Source organism: Typopeltis vanoorti, chromosome 7 (genome assembly GCF_054136105.1).
Source record: "Typopeltis vanoorti isolate ZY-2024b chromosome 7, IOZ_Tvanoo_1.0, whole genome shotgun sequence".
Lineage (NCBI taxonomy): Eukaryota > Metazoa > Arthropoda > Arachnida > Uropygi > Thelyphonidae > Typopeltis > Typopeltis vanoorti.
This window is the reverse complement of record NC_143555.1, coordinates 31,146,517-31,170,356: the sequence shown is the minus strand read 5'-3', so window position 1 is coordinate 31,170,356 and position 23,840 is coordinate 31,146,517. Positions and strand designations below refer to the sequence as shown.

Below are 23,840 nucleotides of genomic sequence, written 5' to 3'. Positions count from 1 at the left end.
GGATGGCACTGATTCCCCCCACATACAAATTAGCCAAAGTGCTCACACACCTTCACATATAAAAAAACTCAGCCCACTTTAAATCCAGTATAGAAAACTTCTCACTCGAACACACTGAAATGGTTAGTTTTGATGTCTCCTCCTTTTTCACAAATGTCCCACTCAAAGATACCTTAGATCTCATCCAAGCCAAATTTCCTCTCGATATCTCAGCCCTATTTCGGTTCGCCACAAACTCAGGCTATTTCATTTTGGCAAGGAAAATTCTACAACCAGATATAGGGGACAGCCATGGGTTCTCCGCCCCTGGCAACTTCTTTATGGAAGTTGAAGAAAAAGCCTTAAACCTAGTCCCACAAAAACCCACTGTTTGGCTATGCTACATGGTTTGGATACACTCCACAACTTCTTAACACACTTAAACAATCAATACCCCAGAATCCAGTTCACCTTGGAAAAGGAAAACAACAACAGTCTCCCTTTCCTATACTCTGATTACATGCCGGCCTGATGGATTCCTGGTTTTGTTTACAGAAAACAAACGCATACAGGTAGATACATCCACTAACAATCATCCCCCCCCACACACAAAAACAGCATTATAAAACCCTATATAACAAGGCTAAATTAATCTGTTCAGATAACAATGCCCTAACTATTGAACTTAACCATACCCTTAACACTTTCTTAGCCAATGGCTACAACCTTCAAAAAATCCAGAAAATATTAAAACCAGTTACCCCACCCCCTTTAAAACAGAGATTACACTAAATTTATCACCATTACTTATATCTAGGGCACATTTGAAAAGCTAACAAAAATCCTAAAAAAATATGACCTGACTACCTGTTACAAACCATATAAGAAATTGACATCCCTTACCAGCTCCACCAAAGACCAGCCACTTCCCCTAGACCTACCTGGAGTATAGAAGGTCCCTTGCAGTTGCAAACTATGGCCAAACAGGCAGGACAGCTAATATCAGGATATCCAACACAAAGACTACATCCAGTTTCATCAATACAGCCACTCAGGACTTGCTGACCATGCACTAGATACCTACCACAGTATACGCTGGAAGAAAGCCATTACTACACTGCAGCAAATATAAGTATGGAGGGATTATTCCTGGAATTAGCCTCAGCTCTAAAAAACTTCCCAAACCTCAACAAATTTGGGCGCATGAGATTACTCCAATTTGGGGAGTTTCCATCCTTAGAACATCCCAACAGCCAAGACAACCCATTTTAGCCCGTTAGGGGGCACCTTTAGGACTCTAGGACCAATTTCAGTTGCCTTCTTCAGTCTCATTTGCTCATTGTTAGTGCCTGAGTGCACATATCATAGTTTTGTGTTCCCAGAAGATGGCAATGTAACATTGCTGAAATATAGGAAGGTACTGATTAAAGTTTTTTAATTAATATTTTAGTATACATTGTAATTTCCTGAAAAATTTAAAGCCATGTATAACCAACGTATAAGTTTATCTACAAGAACAGCACTCTTATTCTCATGCTGTCATTACTCTCCTAACCAACCTTTCCTTCCATACATCCTGAGATATGCCATTTCACTCTATACAAGATCGCTCCAGCTTCTGTTATATGTTACACTTTCTACTTGGACTAATCTTATTTAACTACTCTTCCTTATTCTCATCTAGTCAGTTCAGTTTCAAACATTCGTTCACTCTGTCCTGCCACAATCAACTCTTTCACTTTCATATCCACCTGTCCTTTCACAACCTAATTCTCATGCTCCACACTGATGTTACTCAACCTCTGTGCATTCTCTCTATCACACACTCCATCTTTTTTATGCCATTCCAGATTCCCTTGAATTTAATTCATATTCATGGACTGCACATTTTTATGCCTCATATAAGTGTCATGCCATTCATCATTTCTGTTCTCCTTAACTCACTATTATGAAACCTGAACAACACACTAACTGCTTTTCTAACAGTGTCATTATCCATACTTGCTACAACACCCTCCTGAAATCCTTTTCAACTTACTTATGACCAGGGCTCCAGAAACAAGAAACATGCAAGTTATCAGAGACTAGTGGAAAGTGATTTTCAGCCTCATTCTCATTCTAAGTGCATTCAAAATATGTGATTTGTCACATAATTTTTTCCCCCATTTCATTCACTGTCAAGTTACCTGATAATGGAAAATGGCTGCCAACATATTTATTAAATAAGTTTTATTTCTAACACTCTGAAAATAAAACTTCAAATCCTTAATCTAAACACTACAGCATTCCCTTTCACAAAAAACACTTGCAATCTTAGTTGCTAGTTTTCTCTAAAAGTCATAATGAAAAACAACCATCTTCACTTTCTTCTATCCTTTTATTCATGAATGCTTGCAACTTTATTAATTTTTGTTTTGCATGAATGACTATGAAAAAACAGTCACATAACACTCATCCTGTCTTATCTTCTATCTCCAACATCTGTTCTACCATCATTGTTGTAATATAACAATTGATAACTTTTAAATGCTTTTCTTTCTATACGAAACACTTCAAAAATATCTATCAAGTTCCAAAAATCCCCTCAATTCTCTCACAGCAGAATTATACAGTGTTCTTCTCATTCCACACATGCATCATATTTCCAGTTTTTGTTTGTCTTGAAGAAAGAAAAAAGAGCTACCGGTATGTGTTATCATTTTATGATGCTTTACTTGAAAATATTACATTTCACACACTTCAAGCAAAACAAGTTTTCATATCATGAAAAACTTGTTTGGTTCAAATTAATTAAATTACAGCTAAATAAATTTTATAATCAAATTGACCGTGTGGTTAGCCTAGTGGTTATGTGCTTCACAACCATATGCCTGGAAAAGGAGTGTCCTAGGTTTGATTCCCATAAACAATGTGAGGAGCTTAAGGGTCTTCCTCAGCCATAGACAAGTTAGCTGGTCTTGGGAGTGGACAGCAGGGTCCCCCCCCCCACAGTTTATCTGGGGTTTTCATCCTGCAAGCAGGCAAACCAGCCCCATGAACACACATGGATACAGTCATGAATATCACCCTTAAGGGCTGCAGCAGAGGAGTTGCGAACCAGCTGCATTAATATGCCAGTAACCCCCTCATTAGGAGAAGACTCAACCTGTCATTGGATGGATGAGAAGGATAGGATAGGAATGACACTGATGCATTAATTTAGTCACTATTAATCTTACACAACACTCTAGCTGTGCACCAAAAAAAAAAAAAAAGAAAAGAAAAAACAAAAGACTGAAATGTTTGAACATGTGCCTTTTTAATATAGCCTTTAATACAGCTAAATTTAATAAGCCATTTATTAACTGCAAAAACATAATAGCTCTGCCAAGTAAGCATGATATACATACAGGTTCAGTAGAACAATACCAGAATGACATGAAAGCAAAGAATTTATGCCAGTTATTGCTGATGTCATTTAACAAGAATTGGTTAAGGAAATCAAAGACTCCAGTAGAATGATTCTTCTAGAAGTGTCTACAGATATTTCAAAGAGGAACTTCTTGTTTATATGATTACATGGATAAAAATTGGAAACTGAAAGATGCATTTGTTTCCATAATTCCTCTTCCAAAGCTCAGCCACAGCATACATTGATAGGCTGTGAAATGAATAAGTTATTCTTGCCATGAAAATTCTTGTAATTAGTAGTAACAAGTCAGAAAAAAACAACAGGCTAGTGGCAAAAATTAGTCGTAATTAGTCATTAGTCAAGATCTATCAATGCATTGCGTAATTTCAATCTGCCTGTTTTCAATTCTATTAAAGACGTTCCCTTTGCTTAAAATAAAAAATAAATGCAATGGGAAAAAGTAGCAGCCATGCTACAAATAAAAAATCTCCAAGATCAGGTATCTGAATTTAGTAAGGTGGGTGTCTAACAGAGTGGGAACACTGACTGCACTTGTTAACAACTACTCTGCAGTGGTAATATATTTGGAGAAAACAACGGAAAAGAGAAAGATGGTGCAACATCAAATAGCCTGTGAAAAAAAAAAGCAGTATGAAGATACTGCTTTGCAAGAAGAACCCATTTTCACTTTCACTTTTTTTAAAAAACTCTATTCCAATAATTGCCACTAATTTTTCAAAGGGAAACCCACTAATCAGTCAAAATACCATGTGGACAGTAAGTATCTTGAATGTTGTGAAAGAAACAAGAGAAGTTCCACAACCTTTTGAGAAGAAAGTTTTAGATAATAAATAGTGTAGGTGTATACAATAGCATTCAGATGATGAGTGCAGAGAGCTATTCGAATGCTGAATCAAAAACACTAATAGATGAAGGAATAATTTATTTGATAAAAGGGATTTAGTGAAAATGAATCAGAAACTGGCAAAGCTGTCTCAGTATGTCATGCATTTACAAGGCCTGAAGATTTGGCAGATTTTCTTCTTCCAGATCTGGAAGGAGGAATTAAGATTTTGGGTAAACATTTCAAGATATATTTTGATGACAATGAAGAATTTCAATCAATTTGGCGATATGAATTCAAAGTACGATGGACTTAAATTAGTCCTCCTTGAAGTTATAAGAATGGAACTGTGAAAAGCGCAAAGTTAACATCATTTACAAAATGTTAGTGTTATCTCAAAACTTTTATTATATTTCATAATCACACTGATCACTTGATGAATTCTGAAATATCAACAGAACTCAGAAAAATGTTTCCCTATTATAGAATCTTTGAATGGTTACTCTTCCAAAAATATTAATAAACTACTATACCACCATCATCAAAACACTGTTGAGGCTTCCACCAACCCCAGAGCTTACATCTCCTTACCTTACATCAGCTCTCTCTTCCATAAACTGGCGAGAATTTTGAAGAAGTTCAATATCAAAATGTGTTTCTCCACTCTACCTAAACTGCAGTCAATTCTAAGCCACCCAAAGAAAATCATCTTCATTTTCAGTTTCCAGGTGTCTACAAAATTATATGCGACTGTGGGAAACCATATTACGGCCAAACTGAAAAGTCTCATCTTTCTACGTCTCAAAGAACATCAGAGAGACATCTCATACAATAGAACCAGAGCCAGTGTCCTCTCCAGGCACGTCTTGTTCTCAGTTAACTCGAATGACAAAGGCTGTCAACATCAAATGGATTGGAATTCAACTTCCAACATTTATATATGTTACAATGAATTAGAACATCGTATCCTGAAATCAAAAGAAATAACCCTTGACTGTTCCCACATGAACAGCAATCTTGGTTATAGTCTGCCAGACTCACATAGCTCTACCATTAGGTATTGGCAAACTCGTGAAATTATATGCTCACATGTACATAACTATAGAACTGTAGCTCAGACTCCAATTCAAACATAATTACAGTTTTTAATGATCTGTCGTTGTAATGGTGCAATGTTTTTACGGTCTTTTATTTGTTTTTTATGTTATCACATCTGACAAAGCTAGTTGTGTGGTTATATTAAATTTACTTGTTTCTCTATTATCTTGGAATTCAGTCATTAAATAATATTTAACTTATTATATAAGTATCCATTCTATATATATAAAATGATAAACCGAAATTTGAAACATTTTTAAGTTTTTTTGTTACATGATAAGCAGAAGGCTTATTGGCTAATTTGTTAAGCCGATAAGCCGAAATTTGTCATTTCTTCATTGTTTTGAAACATCCAATAATATGTCTGCCTTCATGAGACAACAATTTTATCATTTCAGGATTACAACAGTCAAACTCACTGTCGACCATTAAGTAAGTTTCATAAAGAACTGGCCTACCAGCCCGGAACTCTGGCACCAGAACCTATTCAACCCCCCTAGTGTGTGTGTGTGTGTGTGTGTGTACACTGAATGTATGTGTGTGTGTATATATATATATATATATATATATATATAAAATTGAATATAACTCACTGCTGATTTTACTTTATGAAAAAATAAATTAAAAATTTTCACATTTATCTCGCCCATGAAAAAAAGTTAAAAACTTTAAGAAATAATAGATAGTGAATGTTATTAGGGTAGTTTCAGATATTTTGGAATTTGGTTGAAGAGAATCAGCATTTCAACTCAATAATCGTCTGCCTGCCTTTGCCGTTGAGTCACAATCTTTTCTTAATATTGCAACAATCATATGCATAGAATATTCTATAGAATATAGAAATATGGGAGTGAGAACATTGACTTCCACTCAATTGTGGATTGCGCAGAGGTGGAGTATTGAATGAGGTGAGGTTAGGTGAAAGTTTAGGTAGGGAAGATTAAGAGACCATGAACTGTTGTGCAAATGGATTTTTTTATTTTTTTAAACCAATATCTTTAATGCCCTGGATGAGAGTAAAGATAACGTTATTTGGGTAGATGACCTTAACAATGCACACAAGGAAACCGCTCTCAGGACCAGAAGTAGCAATAGCGAATAGGAGATTCTTGGTAAATCATACCTATTTTTCGCTTTTTTAAATCATGGTGATCTTATAATTCTGAAATAATAAAAGGACAAGCATTAATGAAACTGTTTTAATTTAAATAAAGAAGCACTGTCGCTAAAGATTCAAATATATCTCGTGAATATATTTGAATATTCACGAGATAATTAAAATTTAAATGTATTCATTTGATAAATAATGTGAGCAATTATAAATTATAATGAATACTGAGGATTTGATTAATAAACATCAATATAGTTTTTTCTGAAACTTAAGTTTCTGAAAATCCCTGCATATATCTTGCATGATGAATTTTTAACTTTAATCTTGAGCAATAGTGCTTCTGTAATTAAATTAAAACAAACAGTTTCATTAATGCTTGTCCTTTTATTATTTCAGAATTATAAGATCACCATGATTATTATTATATTTACTTGAATATAACTTTAATCTTGAAAAAAAAAAATGCCAGTTATATTCAAGTAAATATGGTAAACTATAATAAATACAACTGGTGCAATGTAGTGTTAAAATTTACTGGCCAGCTTAAGATATTTGAATTTTAAGAATTCTGATTTTATTTTATTTTTTTAAATGTAAATGGAATAGCCACATGATTATATTCATAAAGATTGGCTTAAATGGAATCCCTACCCCATCACCTCCTCAGGACAGAAAAACATTTTGAACGAGTCTCTAGCAGATCTGAAAAATATCTTGGTATTACCTCTACTAAAGTGAATAGTCTTGATGTAAAATTGCATTAAAGCTCTAAATAAGAAAACTGGAGTATTTATTTGAGGAATTGACTCTCAAATTGAAGTTAGATATTTTTAATTACCCACAAAACAATGAAAATTACAGAAACATCGATTTAACGATAAACTAAATTAAGCAGAAAAATCAAGAGGTCACCTTTAATTCAAACACCTACATAAGCTGATAGCATGAATAAGAGGTTCAGGTGTTTAAATTCATGGCCTGTGATATGTCATTATGGTGCATTTCTCCTCTTCATCGGCATCTCAATTTTTTCCCAAGCAACTCGGATGAATCTAAAGCATGAACATGGCAAAAATCTCATTATAGCCCACCACTATGGAAAAGTAGTTCCAAGGATGATGGAATTCCAATACTTGCAAAATTCAGAGAATCTCCAGAATGTACTTATAAATGAATATTGCTGGCAAAAAATGTTATTTCTGATTTTGAAATATTATTCCAAAAACTAAAACACATAATTGTTTCGGTTTGTTTTTTTTTATTAGAATTTACCTGTATGCATGTTTTTATTCCTTTCCTTAAAAAATAATGTGATAAAGAAATTATGAAATCAGATTTGAATTCAGCCAATCTGAATGTATAAAAATTAAAAATTTAATGTTTAGTTTTAAATATGCAATGCAATAATGCAGTGAACTAGGAGCAAGATTAACAATAACGAAAAGCAAATATCTATGTTAACTAGCTGACAGCATTGTATTCACCCAGTTGAGAAAATTCTGCTAATCTAAATTTCCAAAAAGATGGAATGAACCAGACTAAAAGAAAGCATATAGTTCAGCACTTACCACAGCCAACATCAATGAAATGCCTATAAATAAAAAAATAAATAAAAACTTTAATAAATTCCAGTTCAAAACCCATAGCATCAATGCCATTGTCAAGGAATTTTGCTATATCAAATGATCCTTATGAAATATTCCTTTGTCTCTAAAAATTAGCTACATTGAGATCAAATGTATTATCATTAATTTGCTTACCAGAATAGTAGAATAAGTTATTGTCATTCTAGAGCAGGATCCATAAGTCTCTCTCTCTCCCCCTCCTTACAATGCATTATGAATGACACCCTTAAGGTGTAAGCTGCACTGTAGGATCCAGAACCTCACACAGTTCAGTATGTCAGTTGCTAGATAGCACACATACCTGACCTCAAGTATGGCTTCAGCTGATATCAACAGATTCCTTCTTTCATCTTTTCCTCTTACCTACATAGGGCATTGGCATGCTATAGGTTTTGCAACCTTTTGGCATGTGGGTTTGTGTATATATATCTCTGGAGTGGTTGGGAAGATTTCAGAGAAGTTGGTAAGAACTCACATACAAAAATGGGTTGACATATTAGCTATACTTTGCAAGAAATAGCATGGGATTTATTTAAGGGAGGTCATGTCTGAGCAAGATTCATAATATTATTATTCATAACTGGATAAAGAGAATGGATATAGTATGATTCCATTGGATTTTGCTAAGGCATTTGACAGGCTACCACAGGAAAGTGAAAGGATGTTGTATAAATAAGAAAATATGGGATAGAATATACACTAGACTTAGGTGGGTGGCTGATGGAGAGGTATCAGAAAGCAGAATGTGGAAGATGAATCTGCCATATTTAAGGTGAGCAGTAGTATATCCCAGGGATTAGTCCTTGAACCACTGTTACTGAACTGTTTGCAGGTAATGCAAAGATAGGCAGGAAATGGACAAATCATAATGGCTGTCAATTCAATGTTAGTAAGTGTAAAGTTATACACTTTGCCATGATGAGATTTCTAATGGCATATTATGAGGGGTGATAAGTCCCATAAGTTTTCGCCCTGAGCAACTTTTAGAGGTGATAGAAAGAACTGTGTCACTTTTCAACATAATCTCCCTTTACTTCAACACACTTTTCACATCTTTGAATTAACATTTCTATACCCTTGAAAAAAAAATAGTCTGTACTTTTGTCTGCAGAATAGCCTAAAACTGCATCTCTCTGTCATTTGCAATTTTTCTACCTTGAAGGTCTTTCTTCAGTTTCAAGAAGACGTAGTAGTCACTGGGTGCTAGATCTGGGCTGTAAGGTGAGTCAGGGTGTTCAAATCTCCTGGAAGTCACAGTCAGTCATTGCAGCCTTCGCAACAATAGCTGCAAAGACTGGAGCATTGTCATGAAGCAGATGAACACCATGATTCAGCATTTCTAGTCTCTTCTCTTTTATGGAGTTGCACAGTTTGTGCAGGAGTGAAGCATAATATTCTGCATTCACAGTGATACTTTTCCTTGAAGTCAATCACGAGAATTTCCAGGCAATCTCAAAAGATTGTTGCCATGATCTTCTTGGTGGACTGAGTGACCTTGGCTTTTCTCAGCAGTGCTTCGTCTGATTCCCTTGGCAAAGCTCTAAAAACCTGCAGGAACAGGTGACATGATGCTCCTTCTGAATTCAAGAGAGAAGTAGGGGAGCACCCACCTTGCAACTGACCATCATGTGAAGCTTCTCATGAATGATGTGAAAGACGGTTTATAGAAAGCTCCAACCTTGCTGAGATTTCTTTGAGTTTCACCAATCTGTCATTGAGCAGTTCCTCCTCAACAAGAGAGACATTTTCCTCAGTCATCACTTCCACAGGCCAACCATCACAAGGATCATCTTCAATGTTCTCTTCCTAGGCAAAAGTGTTTAGCATTTCTTCATGGTGGAATATGAAAGAGAAGCTTCCTCATAAACAACATCCAAATGCTGTTTGAGAGCACTTGAAGAAAAATCCCTCTTTGGTGAAAACTTTATTACATCGTGGTATTCAATTTTTAACATTACAGCCACCTAACATGCCATGTGTTAATCAAACAAGCGTCTCCAGCTGAATGATGTAGGTAGAGAGTTGAAACTGGTACACTAACCTCCCCACAGATTGTGCTATCTGTCAGTTGGCATATATTTTATATGTCAGGCCAGAAACATTTGGAGCCTACCTCATATATTGGTGGGGTTATACTTGGAGAAACAGATGAAGCAATGAATCTTGGATTATTGTAAATTGAAGTTCAAAGATCAAATAGCAAAAACTACAAATACACTTCACAGGATAACTACAATGCTGAAACAAACCACATGTTAGGATAAGGAAGTCATTTTGCCTCTTTAGAAGACCTTGACATGACTACTATGCACAGATTTGGTCTCCTGAGTTCTGAGGGGATGAAGTGCCATGGAAAGGGTGAAAAGAAGACAAATTATATTGGAATTATTGAATGTATATTACAAGGACAGACAGACTATGTGGACCGCAGATATAGGTAAACAGGAGAAAGAAGAGTGGTGTGACAGAAAGTGGGGAGAGAGCACAATGGGCATCCATGGAAGTAAAATTTGTGTGCAGTTAAGAAAGGAGTAAGAGCTAGATTTTTCTTTCACAGAGCAATGAATGAGTGGAACTTGATGAAGTGATGGGCATACCTAGTGTTAATGAGTTTAAGAGAAGGTATGACAGCAGGGGGTGGGTGACGTAAGATCTCCATCAATGACTTCTTGAATCCATGGGGATATCAGATAATAATAATATGGATAAAAATTGTCATTGTCAGTGCTATTTTCCACATCTATTCGGCCTCCATTTAATTACTAATAAGGAATAGAGTCAGTGTGGTTTGCTCAGTGAACAGCATTCGGCCTCCCATGAAGGTACATTTAGGTACTACTCTGAACTTACCTTTATATCCTATCCCCTACATTTTCAAACCTTATTGTGAGATTACTATTCTGCTTACTAGAAGTGTGAAGTAATCCTTATCCTAAATTCTTCTATACTTATATTTTCAACATTTACTGTGAAACTACTATTCTGCTTACTGGAAATGTGAAGTGATCCTTATCCTAAATGGCACTTAATATATATAAGTTTATAACCATTCATAGATGGGATTGTCGTAAAAAATTGATTCCCACACAAACACGTTTATCCACTGATATCGTGAATTTGACTGGCAATTAGACACAACAAACAGAACCTAAAATGTTTGGCTTTTTAAACTGGAGGTATGGACCAGTGTATCATATCTGTTAAATGCCTGTTAAGTCTGTTCTCTAGCCACTATCTGTTCTGCAATATGATAAACCTCTGTCATCTGTGCAGGAGACCAGCAAACTTACCTTTACATGAAAAATAAGAAGCACTAATAAAATTTCCTTATTTTCTCGATGGAATTCAAACTATGTCTTTCCAAATAGGTGCAGTGGAGGTACTTAACTATATGTAGACTCACTTTACACTCAATTACCTCAAAAAGAGGATAAAATAGAAAAGTATACCTAATTCTTCCCAGCCATGCATTCACAGGCAGTTCACCCAAAAGTGAGTTAGTCAAACTGTCAAAAAACTAAGGGTTAAGGATTATTTAGAAAACTTACAAACATGTTTGACTATCACACTATGCAGTAAACAAGTTCCTGAGAGAGAGAGTGAGAGTGTGTGTGTGTGTGTGATTGAGTACATCACACACACAAGAAAATGATGAATGGTAACAAAAGGAAATTATAAGAAAATATGAAAGTACTTCATTTGCATTCCAAAACAAATTTTAAGAACAAAAATCACTAACCTGACTCAATAGCTTTCATCAGGCACTCATGTGTAACTCTCACTAACTTCTTACCCTGATCATCAACATTACCTACAAGTAACGTTTCATTAAGGTCACCATGAAAACCACGGTGATAAACTGTAATATCAACTGAAAAATAAAATAAAAAAATTATTTTAGTTGCTTTCATATAGTATTTATTCTGACAGTAACAGCTAACATGACAAGAATGAGAAGGAAAAGAAATTATATAATATGAGGGTGGTCTGAAAAGTTCTCAGCCTCGACCATAGATACCAACACTATCGCAACGATTTTTTTTTTTTTGCTAAGTTGGTACATCTGTCATAAGCATCCATGTGAAATTGCAAGTCATCAAGTAGTTTGTTTTATACAGCTGTCTGAAGCTAAAGTGTTGTCTGCATCCCTTGAATTGGATCAAATTGAGTATTGAGTGGTTATAAAATTCTTTGTAAAAGAAGGTTTAATGCCAAAAGAACTCCATTCAAAGTTAATAAAAGTTTATGGGCACTCTTCTCCTTCATTTTCGACAATTAAGAAATGGGCTGCGAGTTAAAAAGTGGCCGTACCAGCCTTGAAGATGATCTACGTGAAGGATGTCCAAAAAGTGTAACTACACCAGACATCAATTGCTGAGATTATAGGCATTTCAAAAGAACGTGCAAGATATATTTTGCATGAAGAATTGCAATTGAAAAAGCTTTGCACAAGAAGGGTGCTGCACTTGCTCACAGTAGATCAAAAACACACGCTCGCATGAAAATTTCTGAACAGTTCTTGAAGCGTTTTAACAAGAATAAAACTGATTTTGTGCGTCGATTTATTACTATGGATGAGACTTGGATTCACCATTAAACACTAGAATCCAAACAGCAGTCAAAACAGTGGACAGAAGCCGGTTGTTTAGCACCAAAGAAGACAAGGTCGTGGCATTGATGTTTTGGGATGCTAAAGATATTTTGTTTATTAATTATCTTGAAAAGGATAAAACAATAACCGGGGAATATTATTCTGATTTTTTAACCACACTAGATGAAAAAATTCGTGAGAAAAGACTGTTTGCAGAAGGAAAAAAAATCATCTTTCATCAGGACAATGCACCTGCCCACAAAGGTGTTTTGGCAATGGGAAAATTAAGGGATCTCCACTATGAATTGTTGGAATATCCACCCTATTTCCCAGATTTGGCTCCCTCTGACTTCCATCTCTTCCCAAAACTAAAACTCTTCCTCACTGGTTCAGCGTTTTTCTTTGAATCAAGAGGTGATTGCAGCTGTAGAGGGGTATTTTGCAGATCTTACTGAGAACCACCACAGGGACAGGATAATGACGCTGGAATAAATGTATTAGTCTTAAGGGAGATTATGCTGAAAAATAAAAATAATTTTGAAATTATAAATTCATTTCTTCATTGTTAAGCCGAGAACTTTTCAGACCACCCTCGTAAAAATTTGAAGTCAGAAAAGAAAATTTTCTATTAGGAGATGAGAAAATCATTGTGTCAACCACAAAACTGGTTATTCTGAGATATTTTAATTACTTCATACTGTTTAAAGCATTTTCCATATTCTAATTAAATTTACTTTCTACAAACATTCACAATATCAGAATTTTGTGATACAGTCAATTCACTGTAAGAATTATTTGTCAGATAATCTGATGTATCAAAAATCACAAAGAATAAGAAACTGAAGTTTCTAATTATTTTTATTTATTTTTTTTTTTTCAAATACAAAAGACTCAAAGCTCCATATTTGACAATAAGTTTGACATTTTTGTTAGAAGTTATTACCAGTGGCAGAGCAGAATGACTCACGATGGCTGAGAGAGAGAGAAACAGAAGACGTACATTGGAAAACATACCATAAAACAGTACACAGCTGTCTAGCCACTAAAAGAGCATAAATTTAGCAATTGAGAATAGGAAGCATTCATCATCTCCATGTTCAATGTTAAGACTATTAATAGCAAAACACATTTTGTTTAGGATTAAATATTTTTTGATATACAATTCAACTACTCTTCTTTGAGTTTGCTCAACCTTTGTGGTTCTTTGCTGCAACTTATGTTCTTCTAATAAAAAAGCTGAGATTGGAATCCTGGTCTGAACTAGTAGACTTCTTTCCGTCTTGAAGTCTACCAGTTCAGGCCAGGATTCCAATCTCAGCTAAGTTCTTTTAGGTGCATCTTCCTCATGGTCTTTCTCTATGTTGCTTTCCATCAGGTGTGATTTTGAACACTTGTTTAGCCATTCTCTCTTCCTCCCCCCATGCCCAAGCCATCTCAATCTGCAAGCTCTGATTTCATCAGTTAGTACTGGGAATCTATAGAGTTTATATACAGAGTGTTTCAAAAGGGTGTACACAACTTTGCAGGAGAACAGAGAATAACGCAGAAGATGTACAAAAGCTGAGCGAGTGTTATAATGTGGTGAAACATCAATATTTTGTCATGTAACTTTATTACCAAATGACAACACTAGATGGCGTGATGCATCACACTATTTGAAAATGGTGACTTTCAATGGTGTTTTGGTTTGAGAAAATGAAGTCTGCAACACAAGTTCACAGGAATTTACACAGGCAATACAGCAAAGGACCTACTAATAGGCACACGATCTACACATGGGACAAGAACAGGCTGTTCTGTGCAACATCCAAGGTCAACAGGAAGGCTGTGTGCTTCCAATGCTGTTGTGGAAGAAGTTTGGGAAAGTTACCAGAGAAGCCCTGGAAAGTCAACCAGACAGGTGCCTTGCCAAATTGGAATTCCACATGTGACTGTGTGGTGTGTTTTAGAATAGCATCTGCATTTAAGGCCCTATAATTTACCCTCATGCAACAATTTGAAGAAAGACGATAAGAGGATATGCCAGGATTTCTGTGCAGAAAAGATCAGTAGAATAGAACACGAGGACTTTTGACACGATCATTTTCTGTAACAAGTGCACTTTTCACGTAAGTGAGCAAGTAAACACAACTGCAGAATTTGGGCAAGCAAAAATCCACATACCATCATAGAACATGTTTGCAGCACCCCAAAGGCTAATGTTTTTTTGCGCCATAAGAAAGTGTATGGGCTCTTCTTCTTTTGGAGTCTACCATTACTGGTGGTGTATATCTGGACATGCTACTTGGGTACCTAATGCCACAATTAGATGATGACCATGATGGACAAATTTCAAGCAAGCTGGAGCACCTCCTCATTACCTGACAGACATTAGGCGTGAACACGCACGAATTTAAAGTCATAAAATACATATACTTAATCCTTCATTAAGTGGGCTTAATGATAGGCGAGAAAAGGTGGAAAACTCCATATGAACGAATAAATAAACTGCTCACATTATTTATAAAATTAATGCATTTAAATTTTAATTATCAAGGTTATTTACGTGATCAGCCGCTCACCTTCATACCTTCATCACGCGATATATTTGAATCTTTAGTGACAACACTTCAGTAATTAAATGAAAACAGTTTCATTATTGCTTGTCCTTTTATCATTTCAGAATCATAAGATCACGATGATTTAAGAAAACTGAAAATGGGTATGACTTACCAAGAATCTATTTGCTATCGCTACTTACAGGCTCGAGAGCAGTTTCCTCAAGTGCATTGTCAAATCTACCCAAATAGCGTCTGTCATCTACATTCCCATCCAGGGCATTACAGATGTTGGTTTTTAAAAAAACTCTTGGCAATTATTTCTGGTGAAATCATGTCCCAAGATCTCAAAATCCAGTTGCACAACAGTTCTGATGGTCTCTTAATCTTCCCTGCCGGAGTCAGGTCGTAGCTGCTGGCTGCCATCCACTGCATGTAGAATTTTTGTATGTAGTCCTTGAATGGTTTGTTGATCGATACATCCAAGGGTTAGAAGAAAATGGTTAGAAGAAAGAGCTAAGAAATGCCAAGAAGCATACCAACAAAGCAACTAAAAGTTTTCCATGATACTGTAAGAGAAATTACAAAGGAATTCTCAGCAAAAACAATAACAATGATAAACAACAAGATGACTGAAACCGGGAATATTGAATATATAAGAAAAATCTGGTCAAACCATTTTAAGACTATCTTCCACCAAGGAAACAAAACTACAATGCCAACAATAGAAGAAAATAATGATCACCCAAAAAATTTTACAAGAAGTTAGATACACAATAAAACAGATGAAAAACAATAAAGCACCAGGCATTGATACTATCCCTACTGAACTGTGGTCATATGGAGGCAGCATATCAATAGAATATTTAACAACCCTATTCAATAAAATACTACAAACAGGAGAGATCCCAGATGACTGGACAACTGGAAAGATCATCCCAATATACAAGAAAGGAGACAAAAGACTGCAGAAATTACAGACCAATCAATTTACTCCCTCACACCTATAAAATATTCATAAGAATTATACAAAATAGATTAAGCATAGAACAAGCTGGTTTCCGAGGAAACTATTCAACAATAGACCAAATTTTCACATTGCACCAACTAGCAGAGCTCAGCTGGGAAGACCATAAAGAACTATATTGCTGTTTTGTGGACTTTAAACAAGCTTTCGATAACATCAACAGAGAAATCCTTCTTAAAATTCTACTAGAAAAAGCAATAGACAAATATACAATACAGTTTCTGATAAAATATTACTCTAAGACAAATGCAATAATTAATAAGGACCCACTCACAACAGAACCCACAGAGATACAAAAAGGAGTAATACAAGGATGCCCATTATCCCCATGCCTATTCAACATATATCTAGAAGAAGTTGTAAAGAAGGCAATAGATAATGAGCCTGGAATCAATGTCAGTGGTTTAAACATATTGAAGTTGATGAAAGTTTATTTTTCACTTGGTTAGAGTATAATAAATTTAGTTTAATCCTTTATCCAAGTGTGAGCAAACAAAGTTTGCGCCTGAAAGTATCTTCAGGACGAATGGGGTAAGGTGGTTTAAACATAAATAATATCAAATATGCAGATGATCTTGTCCTTCTTGCAAGAACCCCAAATGAACTACAAAAGTTGATCAACAAGCTAAACAAAACCTGCAAAACATATGACATGACAATAAATATACAAAAGTCAAAAAGTGATGAAAATAGTTAGGAATGGAACTACCATCTCAGCCACCCTAAATGGAGAACAAATCGAACAAGTAGACAACTTCATATACCTTGGATCAAAACTAACAGAAACAATAGATGAACTCAAAACAATCACACACAGAATAGCAATAGGATGGACCACCATGAGAAAATTACAGAAAATCTAGAAAACAAACAAGATATCTAAGCAAGCTGAAATCAAATTATATGAAGCAATAATTATACCAACAGTCATCTATGGAGCAGAAGCGTGGACAGTTAAAAAAAGAGAGGAGGAAAAATTGCTGGCATTTGAAATGAAATGCTTAAGAAAAATAAATAGAACAAGTTGGATAGAAAAGAAAACAAACATCACAGTCAGACAAGAACTATTGTATAAAAAGACAATAATAGAAAAAATAGAAAACAACAACTGAGATGGTTTGGACACACTGTACTCATGGATGCAGACAGACTTCCTAACGTCCTAATCAATACTTTTCCAACCGAAAAAAGAAGACCCGGAAGACCAAGAATTACCTGGCTTAAATTAATAAAGAACATCTCAGAATGCAGAACATAAGGAACTTTTTCGAACAGCAAGGAATAGAGAAGACTGGAAGATCCTGCTCAAGAGAAGACTCAACCCGTCTTAGACAGAAGAGAAGAAGACATCCAAGAGCTGTAGACAAGGTGTAAGACCACCAGGAATAATGGCAACAATACATCCAAAAGTTTTTTTTTTTTACTATTCTGCCATAACAACATTTGCTATTCTTAAAGTTGTAAACTTTTTTCATGTATGAAGTATATAGCAAAACTTTTTAATTTCATTTTTCGTAAAGTAAATCGGGGTGTAAGATATATGCAAGGCGAGTTATATTTGAATAAATATGGTACCCCCCTTTTGAAACACCCTGTAGTTCTTGACTGTCTTCCTCTCCATTCATATGTTGTGTTTTCTCTTACAGGTCCAGATACTTTTCTAAGATCTAAAAAAGCTTTTGCATCTTAGTCAGCTATGTCCCTAATTTCTACTCCACATAAAACAACAGATCTAATGACTTGTGTTTGTATTTCAAGCCTGCTTCAGAATTTTGGAAGATAATAAATGATAGTAAGATCTATTGGAGACATGTTCTAGCACATATCTTTGTACTAATTTTATTATTTCAGGTAATCAATGTTCCACAATATTCAAAATGGCATTTTTAAATGTCTAGTTATCAATAGTAAACTTGTTTTCTTGATTTTAAATATTTGGTTATATCCTGGTTGTTATGTAATCCTGATTTTAATTTGTAATCAAGTATAACTATATGGTATGCTTAATTATTAAACAATAATGAATTGTCATATGTACATAACATGGAAATGTGCTTACCAGTATAATGAACTAATCTATTCCAAATATAAATAAAAAATAAAAATTCCCTTGAATTATTCAATAACATAAAATCTATCCATCCACCCACCTTATCAAAGAAGTCCCAATATACTACCTTCAGGAAAACGTCCCTTAATTTTTACCTTAAGTGATGGTTATCATGTTGTGCTGTGTTAACAGCTTTCAACAAACATTTGTCTCAACCATCTATGCCTTTTATTACAAATATTTAAATAGAACTTCAAGCTAGCACAATATGTATTCTTAAGTATTAGTATCTTACTTTGATTTTCAACTAATCAGAAAACTACAGTGTCTAATTAATGAAAATGATTAGTATGAGGCATGTCAAGTTCTGGTCAAAAATTAAAAAGTAGAGAAGGAAAAAAAGTTTTATTATATGCTAAAATACCTACATATATATTTTTATTTTTCCACAGTGACCACTGACATCCAGGCAAGTTTGGTATTGTGGCACCAGCATCTTCATACTGTGCAACAAAGTCTGCCGCCAGTGAGTTCAACCACTGAGTTATGCTATTCATCAGTTCCTCACTTCTGCAAGAACAAGAAGTAGTCATTGGGTGCAAGGTTGGGCTGTAGGATGGGTGGTCAAAAAGTTCCTGCCCAAACTTCTGAATTTGTCAAATTGCTAATCTGAGTGGCTTCAGTGTTTCACAATATGCATTAACATTTTGTTGTTCCTCGCTGAAGAAAATCGATGAGTAAGATCCCTTTTTGATCTTTGAGGACAGTGGCCTCCTTTTTTTGACCAATAGTGCATGTTTCCATTTTTTTTTGCTTTCAGAAAGATGAATGGTGCCATTGCATTGATTGTTGTTTTGAATCGACGTTTCATCACCAGTCACAATACAAGAAAATAGTTCATCTGCTTCATTTTCATAACACTCCAAACATTTTTGAGTTGATTCCACTCATTGCTGTTTACATGCATATCAGCATTTTTGGACCCATCTAGCACAAAATTTCTTATATGTCACAATTTCATGAATGACTGAGCATGAAAGTTCCAGGAATTCAAAAGAAACTTCAATAATTGTGAAATGACGATTCTCAAATTTTCGTGTTCACTCTTGCCTCCACATTGTTTCTATCACCATGCTTGGCCAGCCAATGTGCTCATCATCATGAACATTGTAGTGGCCTTCTTTAAACAAAGAACTTTGCCTAACCTTACTATGACTTATTATGTTAGGCATGTAAGCTTCGGATTAAGGATAGTTGGGGCCCCTAGGCAAATTATATTTGGGGACCCCAAAAAATAATAATTAAAAAAGAATAAAAATAAATAAAAGTTAGGCGGAAAATAAATGAAATTTCGTACTTTTGAATTTTTTTAACTTCTGGATTTTTCTGCCTAGGATGATAAATAAAACTTTTTATTTTATTTTTATTTATTTTTTTAAATTTTTTAGACAAAGTTTTTTTTTAATTACACTACACTCAAATAATGAAAACACGAAAAGTAACACTAAAAAGTTATTTCTGATACAAACACCTCACTCTTACACGATTCAATAACAAATGAAGTTAAGGAGCAACCAGGCAAAACTTCCTATCTCGGCAATGCAATCAGTTTTTGTGATCTCGAAGCTGTCAACAGCGCCGTGCGTCGGCATTGGTAATGCGGTTTAATTTAAAGCATAGATATCGCGTGCTGTTCAAAATACAAAATATGAAGCTTGTCAACTAGCGCCGATATTGGTATTGCAGCATTATTTAAAGAGTAGATAGTGCGTGCGGTTCATAATATGTATTAAAACGTAATAATTGTGTTGAAAAAATTTTCACTTAAAATATTCAAGATTTTTATGATGTTGACTGAAAACATAAATCTATTTTAAAACACTATAGGAAAATGTCTTGTCTTGGGGGGGGGGGGGGGGGGGGGGCAAAGCTTGAGGCCCCTAGACACGTGCCTCATTGCCTTAATGGGTAATCCGCCACTGCATGTAAACCTTCTAGTCGTTGGTGAATTTCTGCAGTACTACTGTTTTCTGCTAACAAAAACTGTAATCATACCACAAACCTCACAACTGATAGGACTTCTTTTTTTTTTTTTAATCACAGCACACATTATAAATTATTTGTAGAAGACAACAAAAGATAATGCAGCAAAAGTAAAATGGTCAACAGCTAGCTAATGAGTCACTCATGCTACAACACATGCACGACTCCTCCCATATCTTATTTGGCAGTAAATTGCGAACAGACGATACTTCCACCGTTACCCATCAGAGGCTAGGCTCTTCAGGATTAATTAGGGCAGTCAAAACTGTAGTTTAACACAGTACATATCAGGATAACTTCCATTCTCTGTTTAACCCTCTCATGCATAAGGGCCTCATATGAGGACACATTTTCCCTCATAATAATTATTCATTTATAATTTAGTGTTACTGTATGCATGTAGTCCATATCTAGGGCGACCGAAGTGTTCTTAAAAACCACACCAGATGGCAGGAGTTTCAAAAGAGTTACAGGAATAGTGCAGTGCATGGTGGTATCAAGGAGGAAGTGAAAAGCTGCTGTTTTGTGATTTGAATTTGGTGATTTTATGAGTCTTCTGGAAAGGTTAGTATGGTTTTATATAGTTATACCTTGTAAATGAAATGTGATTATTTAATTTGTACATGTTTATTACCATATTCATAAAACGAACTTGAAAACAACCTGTCCTCATGAGGACAATATGTTTGCAAGGTAATCTATGTGGCAAATAGTTTGAGGTTAGAAAGTTCTTGTACAATATTTTTATAATTTTATTTTTGCAAACATATATGAATAGTATGTGTGTTAATTGGCATCATCTTTTCTTTTACAGATGGATAACCAAAAGCCAGGTCCATCAGGCATAAAAAAAGGCCACTACCACAAGACTCACTGAAGAGGAGACTGAAAAACTGTTGGAGGAATCTAAAGATAGTTTGGAGCTAAGTGATTCTGATGATGATCCTACAGAGAGTGACAGTTCAAGTGAAAACAGCGATGTTCGGTGTCCTTCCCTTGTTGGTCAGACTCACAACATTCAAAGTCCAGCTAGTGTGCAAAATACAGCCATATGCCATTGCAGAGACAACCATTGTGGTTTAGTGAGAAAGATAATCCCTTTGCTGGTACTGAACCATAGTTTAGAGGAAAACACCAAGTAAATATTCACGGAGAGAGTAAATTATTTTTTACAGCTGTTTCCAGATAAAATTGTGAAACAAACTAATCTGTATACATGCTGTAAAGGCAAAGATAATTTAGGACTTACTGTGACTAAACTCAAAATTTATCTTGGAATTATACTTGTCATGACATACATAAAATACCCATGTGTAAGGCAACATTGATCTTCTGAACATGGATGTTATAGCTGATGCTATGTCAGTGAAGATGGGAGGACATAAGGCGATATCTACATTTTGTTGATTCAGACACAATACCTACCAACAATAAAGACAAAGCAATATGTATAAGACCAGTGCTGCAAAAGTTTCATGAAATGTTCCATGCTGCTGCTGTCAGCCCAGAAGAATTTCAGAGTGTAGATGAGATGATGATTCCATTCAAGGGACGTTCACAACTCAAATAATACTTACCTAAGAAACCAAAAAAATGGGGTTTCAAAATCTAGGTGAGGGCAGGCATTTCAGGCTATGTATATTGTTTTGATCTTTGTGTAGGTGCAGATCCTGGAAGACAAAATTCAAACTCATTCAGTGCAAGTGAAAATGTAGTACTTAGGCTTTGTCATGATCTTGCTGGTAAGAACTTAAATTTCCGCAGACAACTTCTTCATGAGCATCACCCTAATTAAGAAACTAAAGGAGGGTGATATTATTATATGGGTACATGCATGTGGTATCTAGTTACTTAGGAAAGGAGCTTGTCAGTGTATGTCAAAGGTTCAGCCAGAAAGGAAAAAAGTATGTTGAAATTCCACTACCTTGCAGCATAGCTGTTTATAACAAACATATGGGTGGAGTGGACCTTATGGACTCTCCTGTGGCTTTGTATCGAAATGATACCAGGAACAAACAATGGTATATGAGAATGTTTTACCATATGTTGAACATACTTGTTTGTAATGCACGGATCATTTGAAAATGGGAAGAAAAAGAAAAATTGGATTTGTTGGAATTCAAATCAAGAGTGGCAACTGCTTTAATATATCAAGGTTTAGTTCAGATAGGTACAAAGAAAAGAGGGCACCCTTCAAGTCAGACACCACCAGCATTAAAGAAACGCAAAACTCACTCTGTGCCATATGAGAAATGTTTTGACAGCGGTGGACACTTCCTAAAGACGACAACAGGTGCTAATGGCAATTGTTGCAGAGATGCACACTGCAAGAGTAAAACAAGATACATCTGTGGTAGATGTGAAGTTCCAATCTGTCTGTAATGTTTTTAAGTCTTTGCCTCATTTTCCATACAAAATGAGGCAAAGAGAATAAGACCGTTCTTGATTTACTTAGCTCTACTGCAAATTCTAATCATTCTACTTTTTTTGTATGTACTAAGTAATCCAAATTTTGATCATTCATACAGTGTTTCAGCAAAATATAAATTGTTTATAATCTGTTTCGTCATACTTCTGATGTCTTTCAATGAAAATAAATTCCGTGGTCTAAGTCATTTCCATAGAAATATGTCTGCAGTCTGTTAGCGTTAGTGCATAATGTCCTCAGATGAGGATGTCTGCTTGCCAACAAAGGACTTCCAACTACAAAGTCTAAAATGTTCTTAATGCAGATTCAGTTATTGTAATTTAATCTAGCTAATGAAAAGCATAGGAGAAAGACATACAAGCAGTTCACCCTGCTCTTCTAAGAATGTTCAGGGAGTAATCAAATTAACTATCTTAGAAGGAAGAGCAGCTTCATCTATAGTGACTACTGAAAAAAAAAAAAAAAAAAAACTACACTTAAAAACAGGATATGAAAATTAAATGGCTGTGAGTGTCACACTCGTCAGCACACAATTTTTTGAAATGCAGCAATACAAAATAAAAATTCTGAAGCAATATACAATAAATAAATGTTACTTATATCCCCTCCCCATTCCCTAAATTTAATAGTTCTGATGCAATCTTTTTATTCAGTTACACAACCTAAAAGTTTGTAGTTTCACCTTTCATTGGAACTTTGAAAGGTTAACTCCCTTACTAAATACTAAAACTAAGATGGATTAAAGCAATCTTTTTAGATAGAAAGAAATTCATTTAAGATACTTCCACATTTTGAAAAAAAAAGTAACCTAACAAGGTGAGATGATAAGTGTAAATATAATCTTAAAGAAAATAAAATCAGAATAGATAATATTAGCACTAAATGTGAAAGGGAACTGATATCACATCTAGATCAAAAAACAGATGATCTTATTTTACTTATTTTTATAACTATACCCTCCCAAGCACACCAATGTGATCTTTGTCATTTCAATATCTGGCTCATATAGTGTAAACCAGTCATGGTGATTTACACTAAAATCATATTAATAACCTAGCAGATGTCCAAATGCTAGCTGATCAATGCGATCAGCTATAAATACTCACTAGAGTACCA

The 23,840-nt window shown here is 35.0% G+C and overlaps 1 protein-coding gene across 1 annotated transcript in view; it reads right to left on the bottom strand.

The window, feature by feature from the left end:
* Positions 1 to 23,840, bottom strand: part of LOC150104559 (methionine aminopeptidase 1) — a 172,653-nt gene that overhangs the window by 51,203 nt on the left and 97,610 nt on the right. The window contains exon 9 of the mRNA XM_090395775.1: positions 11,788 to 11,919. Within this exon, the coding sequence (XP_090251901.1) occupies positions 11,788 to 11,919 (132 nt within the window). The remainder of the gene's footprint in view (positions 1 to 11,787; positions 11,920 to 23,840) is intronic.